Source organism: Nannobrachium achirus (assembly GCF_963921795.1).
Source record: "Nannobrachium achirus genome assembly, chromosome: 20".
In the NCBI taxonomy this organism is placed as follows: domain Eukaryota; kingdom Metazoa; phylum Chordata; class Actinopteri; order Myctophiformes; family Myctophidae; genus Nannobrachium; species Nannobrachium achirus.
The window spans coordinates 49,828,990-49,852,513 of NC_137827.1; the positions used below are offsets into that span (position 1 = coordinate 49,828,990).

The following is a 23,524-nucleotide window of genomic DNA, read 5'->3' on the forward strand; positions in this document are numbered from 1 at the left end:
AAAATCAACAGTAGATTTAGTCGTCTAAAATCTTATGATATTTAGTCGACTAAAACTTGACTAACACTAAAACATTTTATAGATGCTAAAACGAAATGTAAAAAAAAAACAATGACTAAAACGAAATCAAAATTTGTCGTCAAAATCAACACTGAAACACACACACACACACACACACACACACACACACACACACACACACACACACACACACTCTAAAGTCCTCAGTGTTCATTTAGAAGAGTGTACAAATGGACTTATGATGGGAGTTAAGAATGATATGTAGAAGAGCATTGCCCCTTTACATTAAAGTCCTCTTAGTCACGTGTACATATTTCAGAGGGCAATTCGTATTATTATGAAATATGAGAAACCACCAAGTCATCTGACTATAATTACAAACCACCGTGTCTGTAACGTAATTAATGGCATGTAATAGAAATATATATGGTAAAGTATTGGGTTGATGATGCAAATGATACTGTAATGGAAGTGTTCTGTTCTGTTATATGGGTGTAAAAGGATAAAGGATTGACCCGTCTTTCTGTCTGTCTCCCAGGTGTCTTACAACATATTCCGAACCCTTCCGCCCAGTGACAGCAACGAGTTTGACCCAGAGGAAGACGAACCCACACTTGAGGCCTCCTGGCCACACTTACAGGTAACCATTGCAGACAGCGAGAGATTAATCACGTAGATCAGGGTTCCCCAATTAGTTTTCCCCAAGGGCTGAATTATGTCTAGGGTACCAAGCCGAGGGCCACAGCATTGCAGGGGGCGTCGTTGTCGGGTGAAAATCTTGTATGTCAAAAAACGTTCGTTTTGAATTTATCATTTTAAAGATGATTTAAACTAGTGAAAACAGACGATCTACAAGCACACAACGCCTCGCAACTACTTCAGTGCGACGGCCTTGTATGATTTGCGAAAGAACGTACAAATTTGGAGATACGAGATTTCCACCCGACAACGACGATATACTAGTGTTGTTGCTGCTCTTATACCACCATTATTACTGGGGTTGGTGTGGGCCAGACAGTAGCCCCCGCGGGCCGCAAATGGCCCGCGGGCCGCCTATTGGGGAACCCTGACGTAGATTAACCAAATGGTCAACTGAGTCAACAGATGAGTCATTTATGAAAAGTTGTTTCAGCCCTGAGTGAATTCATTGTTTTTGTACTGTACATCCATCATTGTTTGTAATGTGTTAATGAGTTCTACTCTCTCTGCCCCCAAAGTGACTTTACTTTTAGTGTGTTGGTTTTAATATTAGACTGATGAAGATTTAGACGTTACTTCTCCAAGCAGGGGTTCTTAAATTATGGGTTTGACACCCATAGGGCAGTGGTTCTCAAAGTGGGATCCTTGAGTGCGTTCCAGGGGGTCCCCACAAAATGGACCCTTAAAAGTCTGTAACTCGGAGTGTACAAATAGAACCTAATGGACCCTAGCGGGTCGATTTGGTTCCATTTGTACACCCTCAGAGTTAAATTAACTTACTGTAGATCTTACTATATAAATTGAGGTCCCAGAGATAGAAATACCATTAAATGGGGTTCCGTAGCCTAATGCATGTCAAACTCGGGGTTCTTGAAATCGGTTGGTATATCTTTTCAAATGGGCGTCCGCAAGCTAATATGTGTCAATTTGGGGGTCCTTGACATGAAAAGGTTTGAGAAACACTGCCATGGGACACTGGTTCTCAAAGTGGATTCCAGGGACTCTGTGGGTTCCTTTAGGGGGGTCTAAATTGACCCATACAAGTCTTTAACTCTTAACAGTATACGAATGGAACCAAATGGACCCTAACAGGTCCATTTGGTTCCATTTGTATACTGTCAGAGTTGAGGGGATACCTTGAAATGTAAAAAATTGAGAACCACTGCCATACCTTGGAGGGTGATATCATGGAGCTGATGGTTGTGAGGGTCCAGGCTCTCTTTTTGTCTTCCCCTCCCTCCTCTCCCTCCTCTGACTCCTTCTCTGTGTGTCTGCTGCCCGGCTTGCCAGGACTCCTTTAGAAATGAGATGCAAATCTCAAGGAGAAGCATCCTGGTAAAATCTTTTTCGTTTTTTCAAAGTTGTCGTAATGACTTTTCGATGACCAACCCCACCCCTCCACCCGTTTTTTACGGGAGAGTGTTTTTTGCAGGTCTTTCAGTCCGAGTGTATCAAAAAAGCGACGCTGGTGAATGCTAACCTGGTGAATGTTAAACTGGTCAGACCAACAGTGCTTAACCCAGTTGCTTTTTTGATACACTCGGACTGAAAGACCTGCAAAAAACACTCCCGTTTTTTTTACCTTGGCAACCTCGATAAACAATAACTCTTCTTCTCTGTATCCTTTTCGTGACCTTTCACCCCCCGTGAACTTTGACCTCTCAGATCCCGTCCTCAGATCCAGCCATGTCACAGTCTCGCCTGCGGAGGCTTTGTCTCAAACCGACTGAACAACCTTTTGGCAAATAACGCTCTTGGATCAATTTATTAATTTGACAACATTTGCTGTTTATGTGTCACTGCTTTGCTGCTCTTGTGTATTAAGCACTAGTCACACATTATGTTTACTGAACAACATCGCTGAAGTTACATACAGTAGCTACTTACCAGTTTGACACACACACACCAGACCACTGTCACCAGTTCAACACACAGTACGCCCCTGTGCTATGTCATTTATTCAAAATTGTATCACCTCTCAATAGTTTAATACGTTAGTTGAACAGTAGGGTGTTTGCAGTGTGCTTTGGATCTTATCATCCTGGAATATACTTTTTTTGCAAAGTCTCTGGAGACAGATTCATTTTGTCAGCGTGTAATTTGGTATATCCATCCGTGGTGCCTGCTGGTGCCTCCTATAAATCTCATCTCCCCAACAGCTTGCCTTGCACTCATTCAGCCCCATATCGTCACACTCCGACCTCTGTGTGTCACTCTTGAGAATATGCATTTGTTGTGGTGGTTCTGTCCAGGTTCACACAAAACTATGCTGGATCCCAACTGAGCCAGACACATTTACCATGCTCTCGTCAGACCAATGAATGTGCTTCCAATATTAATCAGGCTTCTTTTCATGTCCGTGAAGTTTTAATCTTGCAGCGTTGTGGCCAATCAGAGAAAGCAATCGTTTGTTTTCTTGGATGCCATCCTTAGAGTTTGATATGTTATGCAATGTCTAAGCTGTCACAGAAACTTAGAATCTCATTGATAACCCCTGTGCCAATTCTGAATCTGAAGCACATCCCAGTCTGTTTTCCAGAGCCAGATTTTGCAAGTAGCACACTGTCTGTGAAAGAATTTTAGGGCAGCTATTGCAACTCTTGATAGTTTTACTATTCTATATCCCTTCATTACTGCGCCAATCCTTTTGTCACATTTTTTATTGGCCATAATTATTCACATATCTTTTCCCATCTTCAATCAGACTTTATTGATTGATTAATTGATTGAAGACTTTATTAGAAGTTTGCATAGAAAAAAAGTACAGTTTCATTACAATTCCTTTGGTACTGTAATTATTTTCCACGTTGAGCCATGATGCAGATAGTCTGCCCATACTCTGTGTGTGTGTGTGTGTGTGTGTGTGTGTGTGTGTGTGTGTGTGTGTGTGTGTGTGTGTGTGTGTGTGTGTGTGTGTGTGTGTGTGTGTGTGTGTGTGTGTGTGTGTGTGTGTGTGTGTGTGTGTGTGTGTGTGTGGATGAAGATGAGAAGGTGGATGTATGGATGTTCTCTTACTGTAGAAACAAATCTTTCTGTTTTCACAGTTTTATTCATCTCTTGCGTAGGAGCATAATTGTGAATGTTTTGGTCTTCACAGGTCATTCTGTAGGTTTTCTAACTTGTTACAGTCACTGGTCAAAGATGTTTCCTTTTGTTGCATTGAACTTCTACTTTGAGACCTGTATTTTCAACATAGTCTCCCTAAAGTATTTGTTTTTCATTGAGATGTGATACAATTTTGAATCATTTGATATTGAAGTAATATTGCACAATATTACTCACTTCTGGAACCTGTCGCCACCGGCCTGATATACTGTACAGCACTGTTACCAATCTGACATACGGTCGGTTGTATACTGGACGCGATAATGGAATCCATACGATACAGGGTTGAATAAGTTAGAATCCGCAGCTTGTGATTGGCTGAACGGAGGTCTGGAGCGCTCCGCTGTGTTCACTTGGACCGCGCGGAGGTGCTGAAAGTCGGGGTTATGAAGATTTACTATTGTCCCCCAGTAGATGTAATTCAGACGGCGCTGAGTCGGCTCATGAGACCTTTGCGACGCTCGACATGGGGGCTCGCTCGGCGGTGTCTCACGTGGCCCAAGGTCGCCTGAGACGGCGCGCCTCAGTCGACAACACCGAAAACAAGCGCTCCTTCCAAAAGCGTCTCCTATGGATTCCAAAATAGCATACTGGACACTGTTATTAATCTGACATACAGTTATATACTGGACCACTGTTGCTAGCCTGACACATAACAGTCTGAGATACAGCCACAAGATTATCTAAGAGCTTCTCTGCCAAAAGGTTTTCTTTCAACTTGAATCTCTTGGTCTTTCTTGGCCCCTTCATATCCATGTGTCTCCCCTTTTCATTATTCTCACTCTATTCTCTCTCTCTCTCTTTCTCTCTTTCTTTGTAGCTGGTGTATGAGTTCTTCATACGGTTCTTGGAGAGCCAGGAATTCCAGCCCAGCATTGCCAAAAAGTACATAGACCAGAAATTTGTCCTACAGGTGGGTCAGCCATTTTCCTTATCTTTCTTTCCCCCCATGATGCATCAGAAAGTATCACGTTGAGTCAAACATTAAATAACGTACTGTGGCATTTCACAATGTCGCGTGTTTCTTTGCTGTCGTTTTCCATCTAATTTGTTTCTCTTCTCTCCTGTACTTTTCGCTCTCTTCTCTCCCTGTGCCCTCTCGGTCTCTCTGCTTGTCTCTCTCAGCTGTTGGAGTTGTTTGACAGTGAGGATCCAAGGGAGAGGGACTATCTAAAGACAGTCTTACACAGAATCTACGGCAAATTCCTGGGGCTGAGGGCTTTTATACGAAAACAGATAAATAATATTTTTCTACGGTAAGAGAACAACATCCTCCGTACACACTGCCTTCTCATGTTGTTCATCATACACACACCCTTCTAACTTTCATCATTCTCCCCACCCACACTGCAGGGCTTGACATTAACATTTTGAGGCACTTGTCCTTTGGACAAATACATTTCCCATTCACTTGTCTGGGCACAAAAGTCACTTGTCCAGATAAAAACCAATAAGACTCCCTAATCGGGAGATAAGTGACCGTCAGGTCGCATGTACTGTATACACAAATTGGTCTGTCCATGTTGATGACACGACTTTAGAGATGCTGTGTACAGCTTTGCGTGATTTTTGGGCAAAATCTGTCGGAGCATTGTCCAAAAATGTGACATTTCACAGTAATGTCTTCCTTAAATGCATGCATAGGAGTCATACATTGAAATAGAATAAATAACAAAAGGGCTACTAACGACCCCCCTTGCTCCCTCCACTCCATAGTACAGTCTGCATACAGCACAAAGCTGCTTGGAGGCACGTCACAGAAAAAGTGAAAACAAGAGCCACTTGTCCAATGGACAAATACATTTTTAATGAGCATGTCCGGAAGGATTTGTTACTTATCCCGGACAACAGGACAAGCCTAAAGGACTAGTTCACCCCAAAAATGACTTTTTTTCTATTGATTAGTCATGCCATGGAGAGTAGAGTTCAATAATATTTTCTAATCAATAGAAAAAAAGTCATTTTGGGGGTGAACTACTCCTTTAATGTCAAGTCCTGCACTGCCTTCATCTACACACACGTACACATGTGCACACAAACACACACACACACACACACACACACACACACACACACACACACACACACACACCCTTACACCCTTCTCTGATGGTTAAGTGGTATTTATCTAATGTACTCTCTCTCTCTCTCTCTCTCTCTCTCTCTCTCTCTCTCTCTCTCTCTCATAGTTTTGTTTATGAGACGGAGCACTTCAATGGGGTTGCAGAGCTGCTGGAGATCCTGGGAAGGTATGTGAGCTCAGTGGATATCATTTAAAATATGAAGACGCATACTGTACATCCAATTGCACACATTACTTCCTGTCAACATATGTCCAATTCTTTGTCCATTCAAAGACCTTTTTATGTCAGGACCCCCAAATGGGTATCCCATCTGAAAATATTTTGTGCCAGGGACCCCCATAATGTCCCACATCTTTTCAAGATTATTTTGAATTGCAGATCTACAAGGTCATAACGCTTCACAATACAATGCAAGACGTTATTATTTTGATCATAATACCCGAATGTCAAGTCTCTAGGTATTCTTCAAAATATGCATACTATGGCACTTTATGAGTCCACTAGTCCTAGTGAAGAGTGTACAACATTTCGTTCCATTTGTACAATCCCAGAGTTACGGACCTGCTATGGTCATTCAGGGCTATCCCTTCACATGTTTTTCTGGTAATTTGTATGTCCGTGGCAACAAAAGACAAAACTGCCACAAGCCAACATGGTGTGTCTAGACTCAGAAAAATATGAATGTTCGTTATGTGTTTGTGTATTAATCTATGTTCATATATTGTCTTTCTCTCAATATCCCCCTCTCTGTCTTCCATCTTTTATCCTCTGCCATTCTTCTCTCTCTCTCTCTCTCTCTCTCTCTCTCTCTCTCTCTCTCTCTCTCTCTCTCTCGCTCTCCCACCCTCACTATCTCTGTCCTCCCTCCCTCCCTCCCTCCCTCTCTTCTTCTCCTCTCCCGCTGTCATCCTCCTCTCTCTCTGTGTGTTTCCAGTATAATCAATGGTTTCGCTCTGCCGCTGAAAGCGGAGCATAAACAGTTTCTGGTCAAAGTGTTGATTCCCCTTCACACTGTCAGGAGCCTGTCTCTCTTCCACGCACAGGTAACATGCCTGGCTGTGTGTATGTGTTTTTCTGTGTTTGTGTATGTGTGATGGTGCGTTTGATTATCTAGAACATGTGTTTATAGTTTTCTTTTAGCACTGAGCTCTTTGCTTGTAGTTGTATGTATTGTGAGTCCACACAGTACAATCCTGAGCGCTAATTTAGATAGACGCAGATATTTGCATTTGTACCATGGTATAGTCTAGGGGTGCCACGGTTCACGGTATAAAACCGAACCGTACGGTACGCCCTGCACGGTACCCGGTTCAATACGCCTATTATGAACCGCGGTCTTTTTGTGTTTGCAAATTAATTAATTTCTTACAGCTGGACAGCCACTGTGCATCGTGCACAAGACAATCTCCACTAAACCCCGCTCCGCAAGTAAACACGCACTAATGTCCCATCACCTCTGTAACAAGAGCCGACATTCACACTCGCAGCAGAGCAAAGCAGTTGAGAGTCCTCACAGAGACAGAAAAACAAAACGAAGCAGCTAGTCGCTAAGCTGTGCAGTGCGGAGCGCACGCATTGTAGTTGTTGTAACATGGAGAACAAGTCCAGGAGAAATCTGCTTGTTGTTGTTAGTCCCAAACATCATTACAGTCTGTTTTTAGACTGACCATAGCAGGCAGCGTTAGCAAGCAACAAAGCCAAACGTAGCGTAGCCCCCAGCCAGAGTGTCAGACACCCGCTAGTCTCACTCACTCACTGACTGACTGGAGGAACAACGCATGGTGAGTGTTGTTGCCATGTCTGATTATTATAAGCCACGTTGAGCTTGTTTTTATGTAAAGTTGCTTGTAGGCTAAATAATGGTGGATGCGGTGGTGAGCTTGTAGATCGGCTCGGCCACTTTCAAATAGCCGACGTGTATAGGTTTAAAGACCTCACGTGGCCTATATTCACTTATTTAAGCCTTGTTTTCATATATCTGGTTGCTTATTCCTCTCGCAAAGTTTGGCAACACAGTGAACACACCCGTCTATTTTGGTTATAGTAATGAAAACTTACAGAGGCTATTTGCTCAAGCTTGTAGCCTACTATAGTATCTCTTGTTGTGTGCAAAACAATTTGTTCATAAATAAAGCACTTTGAAACTGAAGACGATGGCCAATATTGATGATAATGATAATAGAAAAGAAAATAATTTTCCCCCTTTTTATTTTAATTTTATATTATTATTAATTGTTTTAACCCACCTTAAGGCTAAGAGGCACTGTCATAATTCAATTCGCTTAGAAGCAAAATAAAAATAGATTTTTGGAAAGTCATTTTTTTTTTTTTTTTTTAATGCAAAACACGTACCGAACCGTACCGAAACCGTGACCCCAAAACCGAGGTACGAACCGAACCGTGGGCTAAACGAACCGTGGCACCCCTAGTATAGTCCGTCCTTGGTGGATGAGTGTGTGTTTGTGTGTGCTTATAAGGGTGCCACTATGGGTGTTAAAGAGATATTGGTGAATGTAACCTCTATTCTGTTTCTTATTCACCTTTTAGTTGGCGTATTGCATTGTACAGTTCCTAGAGAAAGACCCAGCACTAACAGAACCAGTAAGTGTTTACTTTGGATTACAGTTTCTGACGTGTAAATCGATTTGTACGGATTCAGTCTTCATTGTTAACCACAAACCCTGGCGTCCCAATTCTATATATGTCATAATACGGTAGGTGGACATTCTGCAAATATATTGTTGACCAAGACATATAGTGGAGGGGGGGAAATGGAGGGGACCAAATACAGACCCTGGGTGGCCCCTGTCAAAGCTTATAGGATGTTTTATGTGGATATGGATGCAGTCATTTCCCTCTGAGAGAGGGACACAATCATTCTAATATTTGATAATATGATTAATTACAATAATATTAAACAAATATAATGTGCAGCCTTACACACATAACATTGTAACAGAAGCTGTTTAAATACAGCTCTGGAAATGGCTTTGAAACAGCCTTGGTCTGCATGAACTCAGTCACTCATCTCTCCTCTCCTCCCCTTTCAGGTCATCAGAGGCTTACTGAAGTTCTGGCCAAAAACCTGCAGTCAAAAAGAGGTAAATCCCAGTCCCAGCCTTATACAGTATGTCCTGTTCTGGTTCTTTGATGATGCTTTCATTGCACAATATTACAAGATACATATGCAGTACACCAAACAGTCCCAGTACAGGAGAGAACCCTTTACTGAAAATTGTTGCTTATTTGCACACTTTCATACCTCAGAACAAGGGCCGTTGCTAACTTTGAATGATCTGATAGTGTTTATTTCAATAAGTGTATCTGCCTATAAATGGAATAGCATGCTTTAAAGGACAACTTTGTTTTCATATTTTAGATTGTAATTAGAGAAAAGAAAAAGTGAGTGTTAAAATGTTTTTATTTACTCCGTTCTATTGTTTAATCGCATTTACCATGCTAAAATGTGGGTGCATGCGTATGCATGGGGGCATGCGTACAAGTGTCTAAATATGTATTTTTAGACACAATAAGCCATCAGTTTCTTTACTGCTATTTACAGTAACACTTCTAGCCCCCATAAGTCACATCCAACCATGAAAGGTTGCGTTGTATCTTGGGAATGGGCTTATTCTGTGTAAAATGACATATTTAGCCACTTGCACGCATGCCCCCAACCACTGAAATAAGAATCTCTAAAACAATAGAAAGAAGTAAATGAAATGAATTTAACACTCATCTTTTATATTCTTTAATTACAATCTAAAATATGAACCCTTGTTGTAAAAAACTAAAGTTGTCCTTTAATTGGCATCAAACCCAACAATTATCATTTAAGAAAGCGCAACTCAAGAGCCACTGTTCATATACATTATGTCTGACCGGCTATGTTTGTGTTATTTGGGGGTTTGTGTGTGTGTGTAATAAGTCTTTTGTGGTCTTGTCCAGGTGATGTACCTCGGCGAACTGGAGGAGATCCTGGATGTCATTGAGCCCACACAGTTTGTAAAGATCCAGGAACCACTCTTCAAACAGATCTCCAGATGTGTCTCCAGCCCTCACTTCCAGGTCAGGACCCAGCATCACAAACTGTACAGCTTTAACCCATTTAGGCCTAGAATTATTGAATGCTTTAACCAGTGAAAAATAGCAGATATACAAGCTCACAGCGTGGCACCGAGTGCCGCGCTGCGAGCTTGTAGATCTGCTATTTTTGAAAAAGTAGTGAAAATGTGTGCAAATTTTTGAATATATGTATTTTCAAAGCGAACGTTTGTAACTCAAATTTTGCTTCTGGGGGGTCCCTGGAACTAAATATTTTGAGATGGGGGTCCGTGACCAATAAATATCATTTTGGGAGTCCTTCACATGAAAAGGTTTGAGAACCACTGACATAGTAGTCTCTCAAGAACAGACTAACTGAGCTCCAGTTAAGTGTAAAGGACCTTTTCTTTGACGATGGCTGGCCAGATTGCTGACATAGAAACATTGTTTTTTCCAAAAATCTTAGAAGGATTCAAAAGACACTTATAGAATCGGGTCACAATTCTAATTTTCACGATTTTTCAAAAATAGCAGATCTACAAGCTCGCAGCGCGGCACTCGTTGCCGCGCTGTGAGCTTGTATATCTGCTATTTTTCAATAGTTAAAGCATAAAATATTGCGTCATAATGTGTTCAGGCCTAAATGGGTTAATTAACAAACTAAATGTTACTTGTTTGGTCCACCACACGTTTATTTTATTTCCCACATTGTAAAAGCTTCAGTGTTAATTTAGGCTTCACGGCAATGTGGTCTAAGCGGTACTACCATGGTGTATTGGTCTAAAAAGGGGACTACTATCTGTCTGCTACCAGTTTGGTCTGCCCATTCACTGTTTGGATGTATGTTTACAACAGGGGTGGGCAACTTTGATGATTGAGAAGGCCACTATATTTTCACACTCACTCCAGAGGGCCACATTGCATATACAGTCAAAAAATAGCCGATCTACAAGCTCAAAACGCGCCACAGCGTGACACGTTTTGAGCTCTGCTATTTTTGCATTGGAATCCTGAATCATTTTGAGCTACCTGTATTTTTAAATTGGAATCCCGACACGTTTTTTCTATTTTCTTTTTAATTTCAAATGCATTTATATGTTAAAGTTAACTTTAGCTGAAGTCAATAATATATAAGTATTCCGATATTAACCTGCAGACCACATTAAGTAAAGGTGGCAGCTGCATGTGGTCCCCGGGCCGCTGGTTGCCCATGTATGGTTTACAAGCACTCCAGTCCAGCTGTGTTCACGGGTTGTGTTTTGATGTGTGTTTGTGTGTGTAGGTGGCAGAGCGAGCTCTCTACTACTGGAACAATGAGTACATCATGAGTCTGATTGAGGAGAACTCCAGCGTTATCCTGCCCATCATGTTCTCCAGCCTGTACAGGATCTCCAAAGAGCACTGGAACCCGTGAGTGCATTGATCATATGACACCACTAAATGCCAAATTATACTTGCCTGCATCCATGTAGCCGCAGGTGTGAGTTAGCATCATATGACGTACATTTCGCCACCAGCTCAGGTTCGCACGGACATCTGCATGCTTCTCAAATTTAATGGCCGTGCATACTTGATGCACATGCGGGTATGCTGACAGCATCAGCATGCGTGTTAGAGCAGATACAACGATAGCCTGTTTGAGGATGGGTTGTGTGAAGCTCCCTCTTTATTACTTGTAGTTAAAAGCCTGTACAGACAACCCAATGTGCACTCTTGGGAAGAAATTGCTATTACTGATGAAGGTGTGTGCGCAGGATGAAGTCCATCTGTGACATCGGGTTTTCTCACAGGCTACACTGTCTAGTGCACATTTGTAGACGCAGATAGAAACTTTGTGTGTGGTCTGTGGACCCTCAATTAAGTAATTGGGCTATCAGACCCCTTTAAATTAACTGTCTTTGAGCCTGTAGATACAAGATACAAAAACACTGGAATGCATAAGTAGAAGTTAGTATGTGACCATCAGTTAGTAGGACAGCTAGAACTTCAGCTCTACAACCCAAGGGTGTCTTTCAGGACGTGGTATCCACCTCTTTCCGCGGGAGTTTGCTGGAGGCGACTGGAGATTATTTGGACCACACTTCCGGTTTAACAGCAGACATACAAGCTCGCGTCGCGTCGCAGATGCAGCCTGTTGTGAGCTTGTAAATCACACTCGGCTGCGGCGCCGGAAGCTCGGTACAGCGTCTGCGCAATGCACTATGAGGCGTTGGAAACCCATGGATAGGACATCGAGATGTATTTGATTCCTGAGTGTAATGGGAGTATGGGACACATAACAGTTATTTAGTGAGAATTGTTAGTATAAGTGCAATGACTTTGTAATCCAGACATGTCTCTCCTGTAAAAGAAACTCCATGATTGGTCCATCACACTGTCTGTGTCTCTCTAGATCAGTGGTTCCCAAATTATTTTGGGTGGCCCCCAGATGATTAACTTAATATGCAACATTGTTTTCTCACTCAAAGGTAAACAAACCAACATAAGGTTTAAGTGTATAGAGGGTATCTGCACATTTCTAAAGTGACAATTTAAGGGCTTTTTAATACCACCAATATGACAAATTAAACATTGGCCAAATTGTCAAATATTAGAGGCAGAAATTGTGAAAATAGCCGATCTACATGCTCACAACGCCTTGCAATGCAAGGCGTTGTGAGCATGTAGATCTGCTATTTTCACAATAGAACCGTGTTATACGAAATGTAAAGCCTCAACTCTTAGTGCTCGTCAGGGTAGGGAGTTAAAATATGATTATTTTTGGGGATCACAGCCTGAAAAGGTTGAGAACCACTGCTCTAGATGTTTGGGAAACTAGTAGGTAAACTAACCTGAGGTGTTGACACTGTTGTTCCTGTGCTCAGGGCGATAGTGGCGCTGGTGTACAACGTACTGAAAGCCTTCATGGAGATGAACAGCACCCTGTTTGACGAACTCACGGCCACTTACAAGTCAGACCGCCAACGGTAAGGACGCCTTCGCGTCGAGGTGACATAATTTACACAGAGCGTAGAACAGGAGATGAGGACCAACAAGAAGATGAATCTGTGCAAAAATACTAGTATGACAGTGCAACCCTCACACCTGACACGTGCATATTCTAACCCACACACATTTGCGCTCATATTTACACACGCAACAGGCAGACAAATGCCTGCTGCCTTGAGTGAAATTGAGCAGCAGCTGTAAGCAGCCGCTTCCAGTTAAGTTGACGCACACACAGAGATACATCTTTACACAGACTGAACTAGGGTGACCAGATCCAAATTTTTCATTTGAGGGACAGAAGTACCGCTTGTGTGGAACAATGTGGGACGGGCGGGCGATGGGGTTATAGCAACTTATTAACCTTGATGTCATAGGCTATAGTTGACCATAGGCCTAATATACCTACTGCCTATAATTGTTTGTATTAACCTGCTATAGCCTGAGGATATTTTTACAGGTTTAAAACTTATCTTGTAGGAAAAATGCAACAATTACATTGTTTCATTTTTAAAACTAAGTCATATGGCCCAAGTGTGTGCCACCAAAACTGTGGGAGGATTAGCACGGCAAAATAATGTTTAGTACTATAAAAGTACCATAGTCCACAATAATAACGTGTATAGACACATAGACTACATAGAGTAGATTAGGAATATACTTATTTTTTTATTTTTTTGTAAAGCGACTGAGTACCTAGAAAAGTGGTATCTAAATTGGACATATTATTATAGAGTATCTGAGACCGGCAGACATGAGATGTTTTTTTATGACTTGAAGCTGATAAAAGCACACTCATTCACTCAGATACCTACATACACACACACTCTTGTGACTCACTTTTTATTCTTGGAGCTTCCTGATGTGGCTGATTTTTGTTTTTATTGCTGAATGTTTGTTTGTGCCTTTGAGCTGTGTCTTGTTTTTATGTCTGTGGTTCTTGCATGTGTGGTTTTAGCAATGTCCTGCTCTGTACAGCACTTTTGGTCAATTAGTCATTTTAAATGTGCTTCATAAATACATTGGACTTTGATACACACCCATACACAGTAAAAAACACAGTGTCTGTCAAGTTTGGTCACATTTGTGCACTTAAAAATGGATAAATGGACACTGTGGATTTTGCACACTTTTCAAATCAGTGTTAAAGGCAAAATTAGATTTTTGGAAACCAGTGTGACACGAAAAGGTGTGTTGCTTGTGGAATAATGAATGCATTGCCATCTTTTACAAACGATCATCTTAGTTCTATGTTCTATACAATATTATGTTCTAATATTATTTTCTATTATACAACTGGTAGTTCCGACAAAGCAATCTGATGGGGTGAAACAATCATGTGACCGTGATTAAATTCAGCATTATGTACCGCTCTCATCAATGAAAGAAATCAGCTGTGCTGATCGCAAAAAAAGCTGCAGAGGCTGCCTGTCCCAGTACTATGCTAGCAGTTTTCATGTGGAGTTCAGGGACATAGTAGCTAAATGTGGCATTACATTTTTTTTTCGAATATCTTAATTACAATGAAATGAAGTTGACATGTTTTTTTTTGTTAAGGGCAACAGTTAATCAGTTAATAAATGCAATATTACTCTCGAGGGTGTGCCATATCGTCAGATATCATCACTTCTGTGCTGCCAACGGAACTCGCTCTTCGGGCTCGTTCCTGAAGCCACAGTTGTATAATCGCAATATTAAACTCAAGGGTGTGAGTTAAGTGATTAATTACCTTCTGTACTGCCTACGGGCAACACAGGCGGTACAATAATCACGTTAACCCACACCCTCGTGTAATATTGCCTAATAGTTTCAAGATTTTAATTTGACCGGAGTCTAGCATTTTATAGACACACACATACAACTGGTGTACTCGCATTCACACGCCTAGCTCAATCTCAAACACTTTTCGTGCACTGTGTCTTGCTCACCTGAACACATCTGAACACATGTCCTCTCTCTGTGTGCGTGTTTGTTTCATCAGTGAGAAGAAGAAGGAGAAGGAACGAGAGGAGCTGTGGAAGAAGTTGGAGGACCTGGAGTTGAAGAGGGGCCTTAGGAGCGATGGGATCATCCCCACTTAACGAACCAAGCCCTCCCTCCCTTCCCCCTCCTCTCCTCCAACCTCCCATCCCTCCTCCCTCCCTCTCTCCATCCAGCCATCCATCCATCTCTCTCTCCTCCTTCACAAGCAGCCATGTCTGCCCCACCCCCGGATCTTTCGGGGGGGGAAAAAATGGAAAGAACCCTCACCCCACACGTGAAAATGGCCATCGTGTTCTCCTCCTCCTCCTCCTCTGTGCTCTCCTCCCCTCTTCATCCTCAGTTGGTTGTTTGGTTTCTTTTTTCTTTTTTTTAAGAAAATGTCCCCTTTTTTCTGTATTGTGCGACTTACTTTACGATAGCACTCACCTCTTCTCATCATTATTTCAACAGCACTGTAAATAACTGTTTATTTTTTTTTCCTCTTTCATTTTTGTTTTGTTTTTGTTTTTCCCCTTAAGCTGATATTACTGCGAACGGAAAAACAAAAAATAAATGAGAAGAATAAAAAAAATGGAAAAAAAAAGAAAAAATAGAAAATGACTTGTGTGGGGGGAAGGGAGGGGGTTAATAAAAGACTCTGGACTTTCTCTCTCTTTCTCTCTATGACGTGAAAAACAACCAATCTTGAAAATGTATAGAAAAGAATTGACGGCAACAAAACAAAAAAAAAGATTTTTAAGTCCCGCCCCGAACCACTTTCCCTCCAAAAAAAACATTACTACTTCTACTGCTCCTCTACCTCCATCTCTCTCTCTTTCTCTCTATCTCTCTCTCTCACGGTGATGCATTGTAAGTGCATCACAATTTGTATGCCCATATATGGGACATCCTGACTATGTGTAGTACCTGCACAAACCTCACCTTGGAGGCGTCCGTGGGAGACAACGAAGCCCCCCCTCCCCCATCGCCTTGGGAGAAGAGGAAAAGACCCTCCCCGTCCCCAATGGGAGACGAGGATCGCTCGCCCCCCCTCTTGTCGCTCGCTCCACAAGGACCACCGTTCCCCCCAACCCGTCTCATCTTTCTGCCTGTCTCCATGCTGAAGCGCCAACGGTAGTGCTGGACCCCCGATGGCAACGAGGAAGTCGAACTGAAGCGCCCCATCTCCGTTAAAGGACATCTCCGACCTAAATCACTTCTAGGCTCATTTTCCTACTTGTATTGATCCCAAAAGACTGTCCATATGGGGGTCTATTAGGCAGAAATGCCCCTGTCGTCCAGTTTCCCCCGCAGAACCCAGCAGCTTTCATAGCGTTCATCTGTTTAGCACAGTGTTTCTCAACCTTTTTTCTGCATGGGCACACTTTTCATGTCCCAAGAATCCATGGGCACACCAACATAATACAGAGGTGTAAATATCGTCACTGTCGGGAAGAAACCTTAAGTTTCAAATGTGTAAGTTTCTTCATACAAGGCTGTCACACAACAGTAGTGAAAACAGCAGATCTACAAGCATGGTGCGATGCGTTGTGTGTTTGTAGATCGGCTGTTTTCACTAGTTTAAATCATTTTTAAAATGATGAATAATACAATACTGGCTTTCAAGCAGATTCAAGGGGCACACTTGACCCTTCTCAGGGGCACACCAAAGGTCCCCAGGCACAGTGGTTGAGAAACACTGGTTTAGCAAAGTGTGATGGCTTGTGTGGGACAACGATGACATGGATGTGTTTGTGATGTCAACTAGTACCACATTCATGAAAAATAAAATAATTTTTTGACCACAACAAATAGTGTAAAAGCGATAGGCTAATAGGCTCCACTCTATGCTATGAGGGCTGGTGGGGAAACAGGACAACAGGGGCATTTCTGCCTAATAGACGCCATGGACGGTACTTTTGGATCAGTATAAGTAGGAAAAGGAGCCTAGAAGTGATTTAGGGCGGAGTTGTCCTTTAAGCCCCTCCTCCTCTAAACGGACACTAAAAGGCCCTGTTTGGACAGGAAGGGTCTCCATGCACACCTCAAGTGTTTTGTCTCAGTGAGTGCGTCCACGTTGCACGCACGTCATCCAGTAGCATTCAGGATATATATTGACGTATTCTGTTTCCTGGAAGAGTGTAAATGTCCTATCTCCTATCCTCTATTCATTAAGAGCCGGGGATAAGATCATGTCGTAGTTTTTTGGTTTGGGTTTGTTTTTCTGTTTAGAAATCGGATCATGGTAGTTGACGCCCGGGCAGTTGCTTGTCACAAACTGTGCCCCCAGTTATTTTAGGAAAAGTTTCTTATATATATATATATATACGTGTATATATTTTGGATCATGGGATTACTGTATAAACATGTAGATGTCATTCATCAATTTGACCCCGAATTGAATCCAGGATATGTGCCACTATGGGGAATACTCCACAATGTAAATGCGCTACACAGTAAAATCCGTAGTGTTAATTCAATGGAATAAAAATTACCCTTAAAGGTCCATTTGTTATTTTGTTTCCATTTGTACACTCTTTCTCTAGTTGTATCGACACCGTGGATTTTATTGTGTAGTTTAACCACTTAAACCCTATATATTTAGGCCTTGTTCAGACTGCAGGCAAATCAGATTTTTCCACCCTCAAATATCTATTACAAGTGATCGGTTTGGTTTTACGTATTCAGACCGCACTAAAAATAGCAGATCTACAAGCTCAACGCATTGCAATGTGAGGCGTGGACTTCACATTTTTGGCAAGCAGCCTAAGAATGTGATTCAAATCTGCTTAACAAAAAAACTTTCTGTCTGGTTTTATGCTGTTGAGACGTGATAAAAAACAATCAGGGTAGACCAAAGATCCCATTTGGGCTGCCAGTGTGAACATTGCCTTTTTCCTTTTTTGACCGGAGTACCCTAGGGTTCTATATTAGGCCCCCTCCTTTTTTATACTCCCCCCTTACACTAAATAATATTGCTGAAAGTAGGCGACGCGTTGTGAGCTTGTATATCTGCAGTTTTTTCTTTTTTTTACGCAGAACGTTCACTCCAGAATACTAGGGAACGCTAGGGTTCATGTGGTTTCATGCTCTCATTCTCCTTCAGTTACGGTTTCTGTCTGTATTGTTTTTGTACGCCTAGCTCACCCTCCACATGATGGACAGCTCTGTCGGTCAACCTCTCCTCCCCCCCAATGCCGCTCCCTCCCCTCTCTGCCTTCTTACCACTCTACCGTACCGACCAGGCAGGTCCCACCCCCTCCCTCCCACCCGGGTATCAGTCTGGCACTGGTACCACCCGCCCCTTCCGGCCAAAAAAATAAACCTGCAGAAAAAGGACAAAAAAAAAAGAGACAAAAACATTTGAATATAAAAAAGAAAGAATGAAAGAAGCAAGCTCTTCGGGAGGAACGCGCCAAAACGACGACAGCAACAACGGAGAAACTTTCCTATTGTGAAACGGGAGCGCCACACTCTCCTCCTCTCCCATCATGAACGACTCCGGCGGCGGAACGACTCCTCTCTCCTGGCCGGAGTCCGTCCGTCTGGCGGTGCTCCTCACAGTATTACAACAATGACAACAAAAAAAAAGAAAGATGAAAACCCCTGTATATTGTTATTGAATGCAGTACACTGATAAAAAAAAACCTTGTATCTTGTAGTAATTTAGCCTATATTTTTGCTTAGGCAAAACAACATGGAGGAATATCCAGTATGTACAAGAGGTATTAAGGAACAGACTTCCTGGTCTTTTTTGAAAATAGTGTTTTTCACAGCTTTATGTTCTTTTTCTCTCTCACTCTCTTTTGCTTTTCCCCCCCATCTCTCTTGGTTTTATCTTGTTTATTTTGTTTTTGGACATTTTGATTAAATTCTTTCGATCATGGGGTATATTATTTTTCTTTCTTTTTTTTTAGTTAGGGAGGTCAGTGGAGGGGTGAGATGATTGGGTGATGAAGGGGTGGGGAGGGGGGAAAGGGGGGGTACGGGCGGAGAGAGGGAAAGGCATGGAGCAGAACTGATAGATTTTCTTTTACTTTTCGCCCTGTTTTTCGGAATATTTTGGACAGTAAATTTCTTCGATGTTGTTGACCCGGCCCCCCTACCCCCCACCTGACCCCTTCGCAGAATTAATGTGTGCTTTAGAATGGCCCAGATGTAATATGATTTAAGAAGAAGAAAAAGAAAAAAAAAGGGTTGGAGAAATACAAATGTTTAATTATTTTAAAAAATAAAGAGATATTAAATTAAACCAGTTTTGTGATAAAGCCCAGATGCTGAATGGATTTATTTTAAGTTGACACTTATGCTGTGTGGATGCTCACACGTCTAGGCCAGGGGGCAATTCTGATGTCTTCACAAATTGGTACCAACCAAGGTGACCGTACATTTTTTACATTTTTGACTTCCTACATGTCTTTATTTTACATTTTGGTATGATAACCCTTTCTGAGACCCAGCTTAATTGATGTTATCAGCCGCTAGAGTCGGTCTCCCATCGACTTTCTTTACAGGAGGAAAATACCCAGAAAACATTTTTTTTCCTGGGTATTTAAGTAGAATGTCAGGGGTCTAACTAGGGGTTTGTCATGATGCTGAATCCATTGCAAGCATTTGTTTTGCACGAAAAACATTCCTTGGGCTACAAATGGCCCCAGAAAATGATGGTTTAGTGATGAAAAGTGATGAGTCATCACTTTTCATCATCACTTTTCATCAGTTTTGTGGGCGTTGTGTAAAATGTAAAAAATGTATGGTCACCTTGGGTGGTACCAATTTGTTAACCCATTTAGGCCTAGGATTATTGACTGCTTTAACTACTGAAAAATAGCAGATATACAAGCTCACAGCGCGGCACCGAGTGCCGCGCTGCGAGCTTGTAGATCTGCTATTTTTGAAAAATCATGATTTTTCTTTGCAAGTCTTTGAATATATCTATTTAAAAGCGAACATTTGTAAATCAAATATTTGCTTCTGGGGGGTCCCTGAAACAACATATTTTGAGATGGAGGTCCGTGGCTAAATACCTGTAATTTTGGGGGTCATTGACATGAAAAAGTTTGAGAACCACTGATTTAGAGGAAGGATTTAGAAGTCGGGTCAAAGATCGGGTCAAAGATATTCATAGACTTGCACACATTTTCACAATTTTTCAAAAATAGCAGATCTACAAGCTCGCAGCGCGGCACTCGGTGCCGCGCTGTGAGCTTGTATATCTGCTATTTTTCTAAGGTTAAAGCATACAATAATGGTTAAAGTGGTTAAAATCTAACGCGACTCGGGCGTGTTCCAGGTATTTGAGAGTGAAGATATCAGAATTGGCCCCTGGCCTAGTCCATCTGTTTTGTTTTTTCTCCCTCCGTTCCATCTCTGTTTCTTTTGCTTTGAACAGAAGTTTACGTTTCAATGTCTTCTGGTAACATGAATGGGAACAGTGTTGCTGATGCCTCTGGATAAAAAAGCATTTCTCTGTCATCCTGTACTTCACTTTCTCTCTCTGACAACCCCTCTCCTCTCAGTGTCTGCTTCCTCTACTCATTTCTGTGTATTTACTGATTTAGAATTCATCATACAACCGTGCCACTCGGTATACATTTACAGGGTTCCCACGGTCATGAAATTCCTGGAAATATTTTGAAATTAGAAAATATATTTTTCCAGTACTGGAAAAGTTTTGGAATTTATCAAGGGTCCTGGAAGGTCCTGGAAAATATATCTATGCATTGTCTTTGGTTATTGATTTTGTTAATACCTCTGAAATGACAAATTAAACATGGGCCAAATTGTCAAATATTAGAGGCAGAAATTGTGAAAATAGCCGATCTACATGCTCACATGTGAGCATGTAGATCTGCTATTTTCACAATAGAACAGTGTTATACAAAATTCCTCAACTTGGTGCTGGTCAGGGTGCCGGATCACCAAAAGAAGACTGGGTTTCCGAGGCTAGGGTGCCGGGGTCCCCAGGTAAAATATGATTATTTCTGAGGTCAAGGCCTGAAAAGGTTGAGAACCACTGGCATACACTACCTGTCTTTAGGCATTGCGTATAGGAGTAAGCGACTTGTTATTAAGCGGAATTATTGTTATAATATAGTATTGGAAATTGGGTTAAATATTCTGGAAAGGTTCTGGAAAAGTTTTGGAAATTCATTGGTAAAAATGTGTGGGAAGTGGGAACCCTGCATTTAGCATTACACTGTCTTGAAGCTGTACATATTATGTTTATGGTGTTACAGGGATATTCCACTTTCAAAAATACTTTTGGTAATTTTATTGTTTAATCAGGCTTTTATGAACACCCTGAACAGTTTTTAATTTGCTTGATTCAATATTTAGATATTTGATGTAAATGTTATCAGGCCCAGGGCCTCTCCCCATACACACCCATTGTAACTTCAAAACTCCATTTTAACCATGATAGATTAATTAAAAACTTCTCGTGGCTCATACTACCCTCCTAATACGTGAGCAGACCTGTGTTTTTTCGATAGTTTTTTTCATTTATTTTAAATAGTTTTTTGGGAAAATGGAAGAAAAAAATAAAATAAAAAATATTAAAAATAAATTAAAAGGGTTATCGACATGGCCTGCTCACGTATTAATAGGAGGGTATTATGAGTCACCAGAAAAAATAATTGGTGTTTTTAATGAATCTATCATGGTTAAAATGTAGTTTGAAGTTACAATGGGTATGGGGAGAAGCACTGGAGGAGGAGGACTGATAACATTTACATCAAATATCTAAATATTGAATAAATCAAATTAAAATCTGTCCAGGGTGTTCCTAAAAGCCTGGTTAGACGTTAAAATTACCAAAAGTTTTTTTGAAAGTGAAATATCCCTTTAAACCATGTTGAAAGCCATGCTGGCTGCAGATGATGCATACCATTTTTACAACTTCATGTGTACTGCACAGAAAACCATAGTCTACATTATGGTTATGAATTGTTGTCGAATTGAAAAAATGACTTTAAAATGTACTTATGTACATAGTGTTTAGAAATGTGGCATCCACAGAAAAAAGAAACTATGGGGTGGGTGTAATTAAGGGCATTTCCTTTTGCTGAGAAGGGTTCCGCTGTGTTGCTGCTCCATCTATATTGTTCTGCAGCATTTACTACTTTAGTGGGCCAAGACCTAAAGTGGGTTGCAATATATGAGATGTTCTGACTGAGGCTGGTGGACAAAGAACTTTAAATGAAAAATATTTCATGTTTTATTTTATTTTAATTGGTGCTCATTGTTTGGATACGTAAACTCCACAGATTAGGGTTTTCAGTACTGAAACATTTATGAAAAATATCCTTCCTTAACCTAAAATTACATTGAACCACATTCAGGCAAGGCCACACTATTCTCTGCGCTACTACAGTTAGCCACAAGAGGGAAGCATAACCTCAGTTTATATGTGTATACTCCTTTGGTGCCGTGCTGTTACAACAGGTAAAATGTTCAAATGTTAAGGCCTAAAGGGGCATTTCATAGCTAAATGCCCAGTGAGTCCTCACACACAGATGTACATTACCTCTACTACTGTTGTGAGTATCATGTAATTAATATACCCTGTGTATGAAATCTGTCTTCTGCCATCTATGATCTTTATCAGGTTTACATCAGCTTTTGGGGCGCTCAGAAGTAGTAGCCTATTTTACCCTTGCTCTGGTCCATAGCGTTAAATTACTTTTTGGAGCTGTGTGCAGCTCCCTATACGTGGCTGTGTGGGTCTGTGTGTGTGTGTGTGTGTATGTAGCCTGACTTCGGCGCGTAACTAGTGCCGCACCATCTACGCCACTCGCGCAATATACACATCAAAATGTGCGGCTCGGCCGGGAATGGTGTTCTATTACCTTTCGTTCCGATCCGCCTTACCATGCCGACGTAATCGGCAAAAAACGACGCTTAATTGTCCCCATTGACTTATAATGGGACAATGCAAGAAATCACTTTCAAGTATTTTTCTCTCGTAAACCATAGGAGCTACAGTTTCAAACCTCGGAGAGGAGATTCATAATGATTTTAAGAATGAATCGAAAAATAATTACATCACTCGGCCTCATGGTGGCGCTATAACGGCCCACTTTACGTTTTGCCCCGTAACTCTTGAACCGTAGATCGGAAAATTAAAATTCTTTTTTCCCTGGATTCCTTGGGTCAAGACGCATCTCCCCATTTGCGCCAGGATAGATTTTCCGCCATCTTGAATTTTCTCCAAAACACACTTTTTGCTCCTTTTCCTACATATTTTCTTCAAATGTCACAAAAATCGGTACACACACACACACACACACACACACACACACACACACACACACACGCGCGCGCACGTGTGATTTTTACCCTTCAAGAAGCTAGGCTGTGCAAACCGTGTCAACAACTTAAAACCATGCTTAATAGGCCTACACATTTTCTTTTTGTTCTCCTAAATGTATTGCAGGGGTTTAAGTTCTCAGTCCTGGGGACTGATTTCAGTCTTGAGGATTCCATAGGGGCTATAGTAACCCCATGTAGACCAGGGGATAATACTGATTATTTTTTACCTTTTTTTCCCTGTAATGTAAAGTTAAAGTTCCAGTTCCATATACCTTGACATGAATGCGGAATAAGGTCTAATTTCACCCGTG

General features: G+C 41.5%; 1 protein-coding gene across 5 annotated transcripts in view; it reads left to right on the forward strand.

The window, feature by feature from the left end:
• Positions 1-18,789, forward strand: part of ppp2r5eb (protein phosphatase 2, regulatory subunit B', epsilon isoform b) — a 61,452-nt gene extending 42,663 nt beyond the window's left edge. For 4 of the 5 annotated variants that reach the window (XM_080749969.1, XM_080749970.1, XM_080749972.1 and 1 more), the window contains 11 exons: positions 560-661; positions 4,646-4,738; positions 4,951-5,081; positions 6,015-6,074; positions 6,844-6,952; positions 8,457-8,510; positions 8,960-9,010; positions 9,858-9,977; positions 11,236-11,363; positions 12,818-12,919; positions 14,920-18,789. In XM_080749969.1, the coding sequence (XP_080606095.1) occupies positions 560-661; positions 4,646-4,738; positions 4,951-5,081; positions 6,015-6,074; positions 6,844-6,952; positions 8,457-8,510; positions 8,960-9,010; positions 9,858-9,977; positions 11,236-11,363; positions 12,818-12,919; positions 14,920-15,019 (1,050 nt within the window). In that variant the 3' untranslated portion in view covers positions 15,020-18,789. The remainder of the gene's footprint in view (positions 1-559; positions 662-4,645; positions 4,739-4,950; positions 5,082-6,014; positions 6,075-6,843; positions 6,953-8,456; positions 8,511-8,959; positions 9,011-9,857; positions 9,978-11,235; positions 11,364-12,817; positions 12,920-14,919) is intronic. The other variant, XM_080749971.1, reaches the window with a different exon arrangement.
• The last annotated feature ends 4,735 nt before the right edge of the window (positions 18,790-23,524 follow it).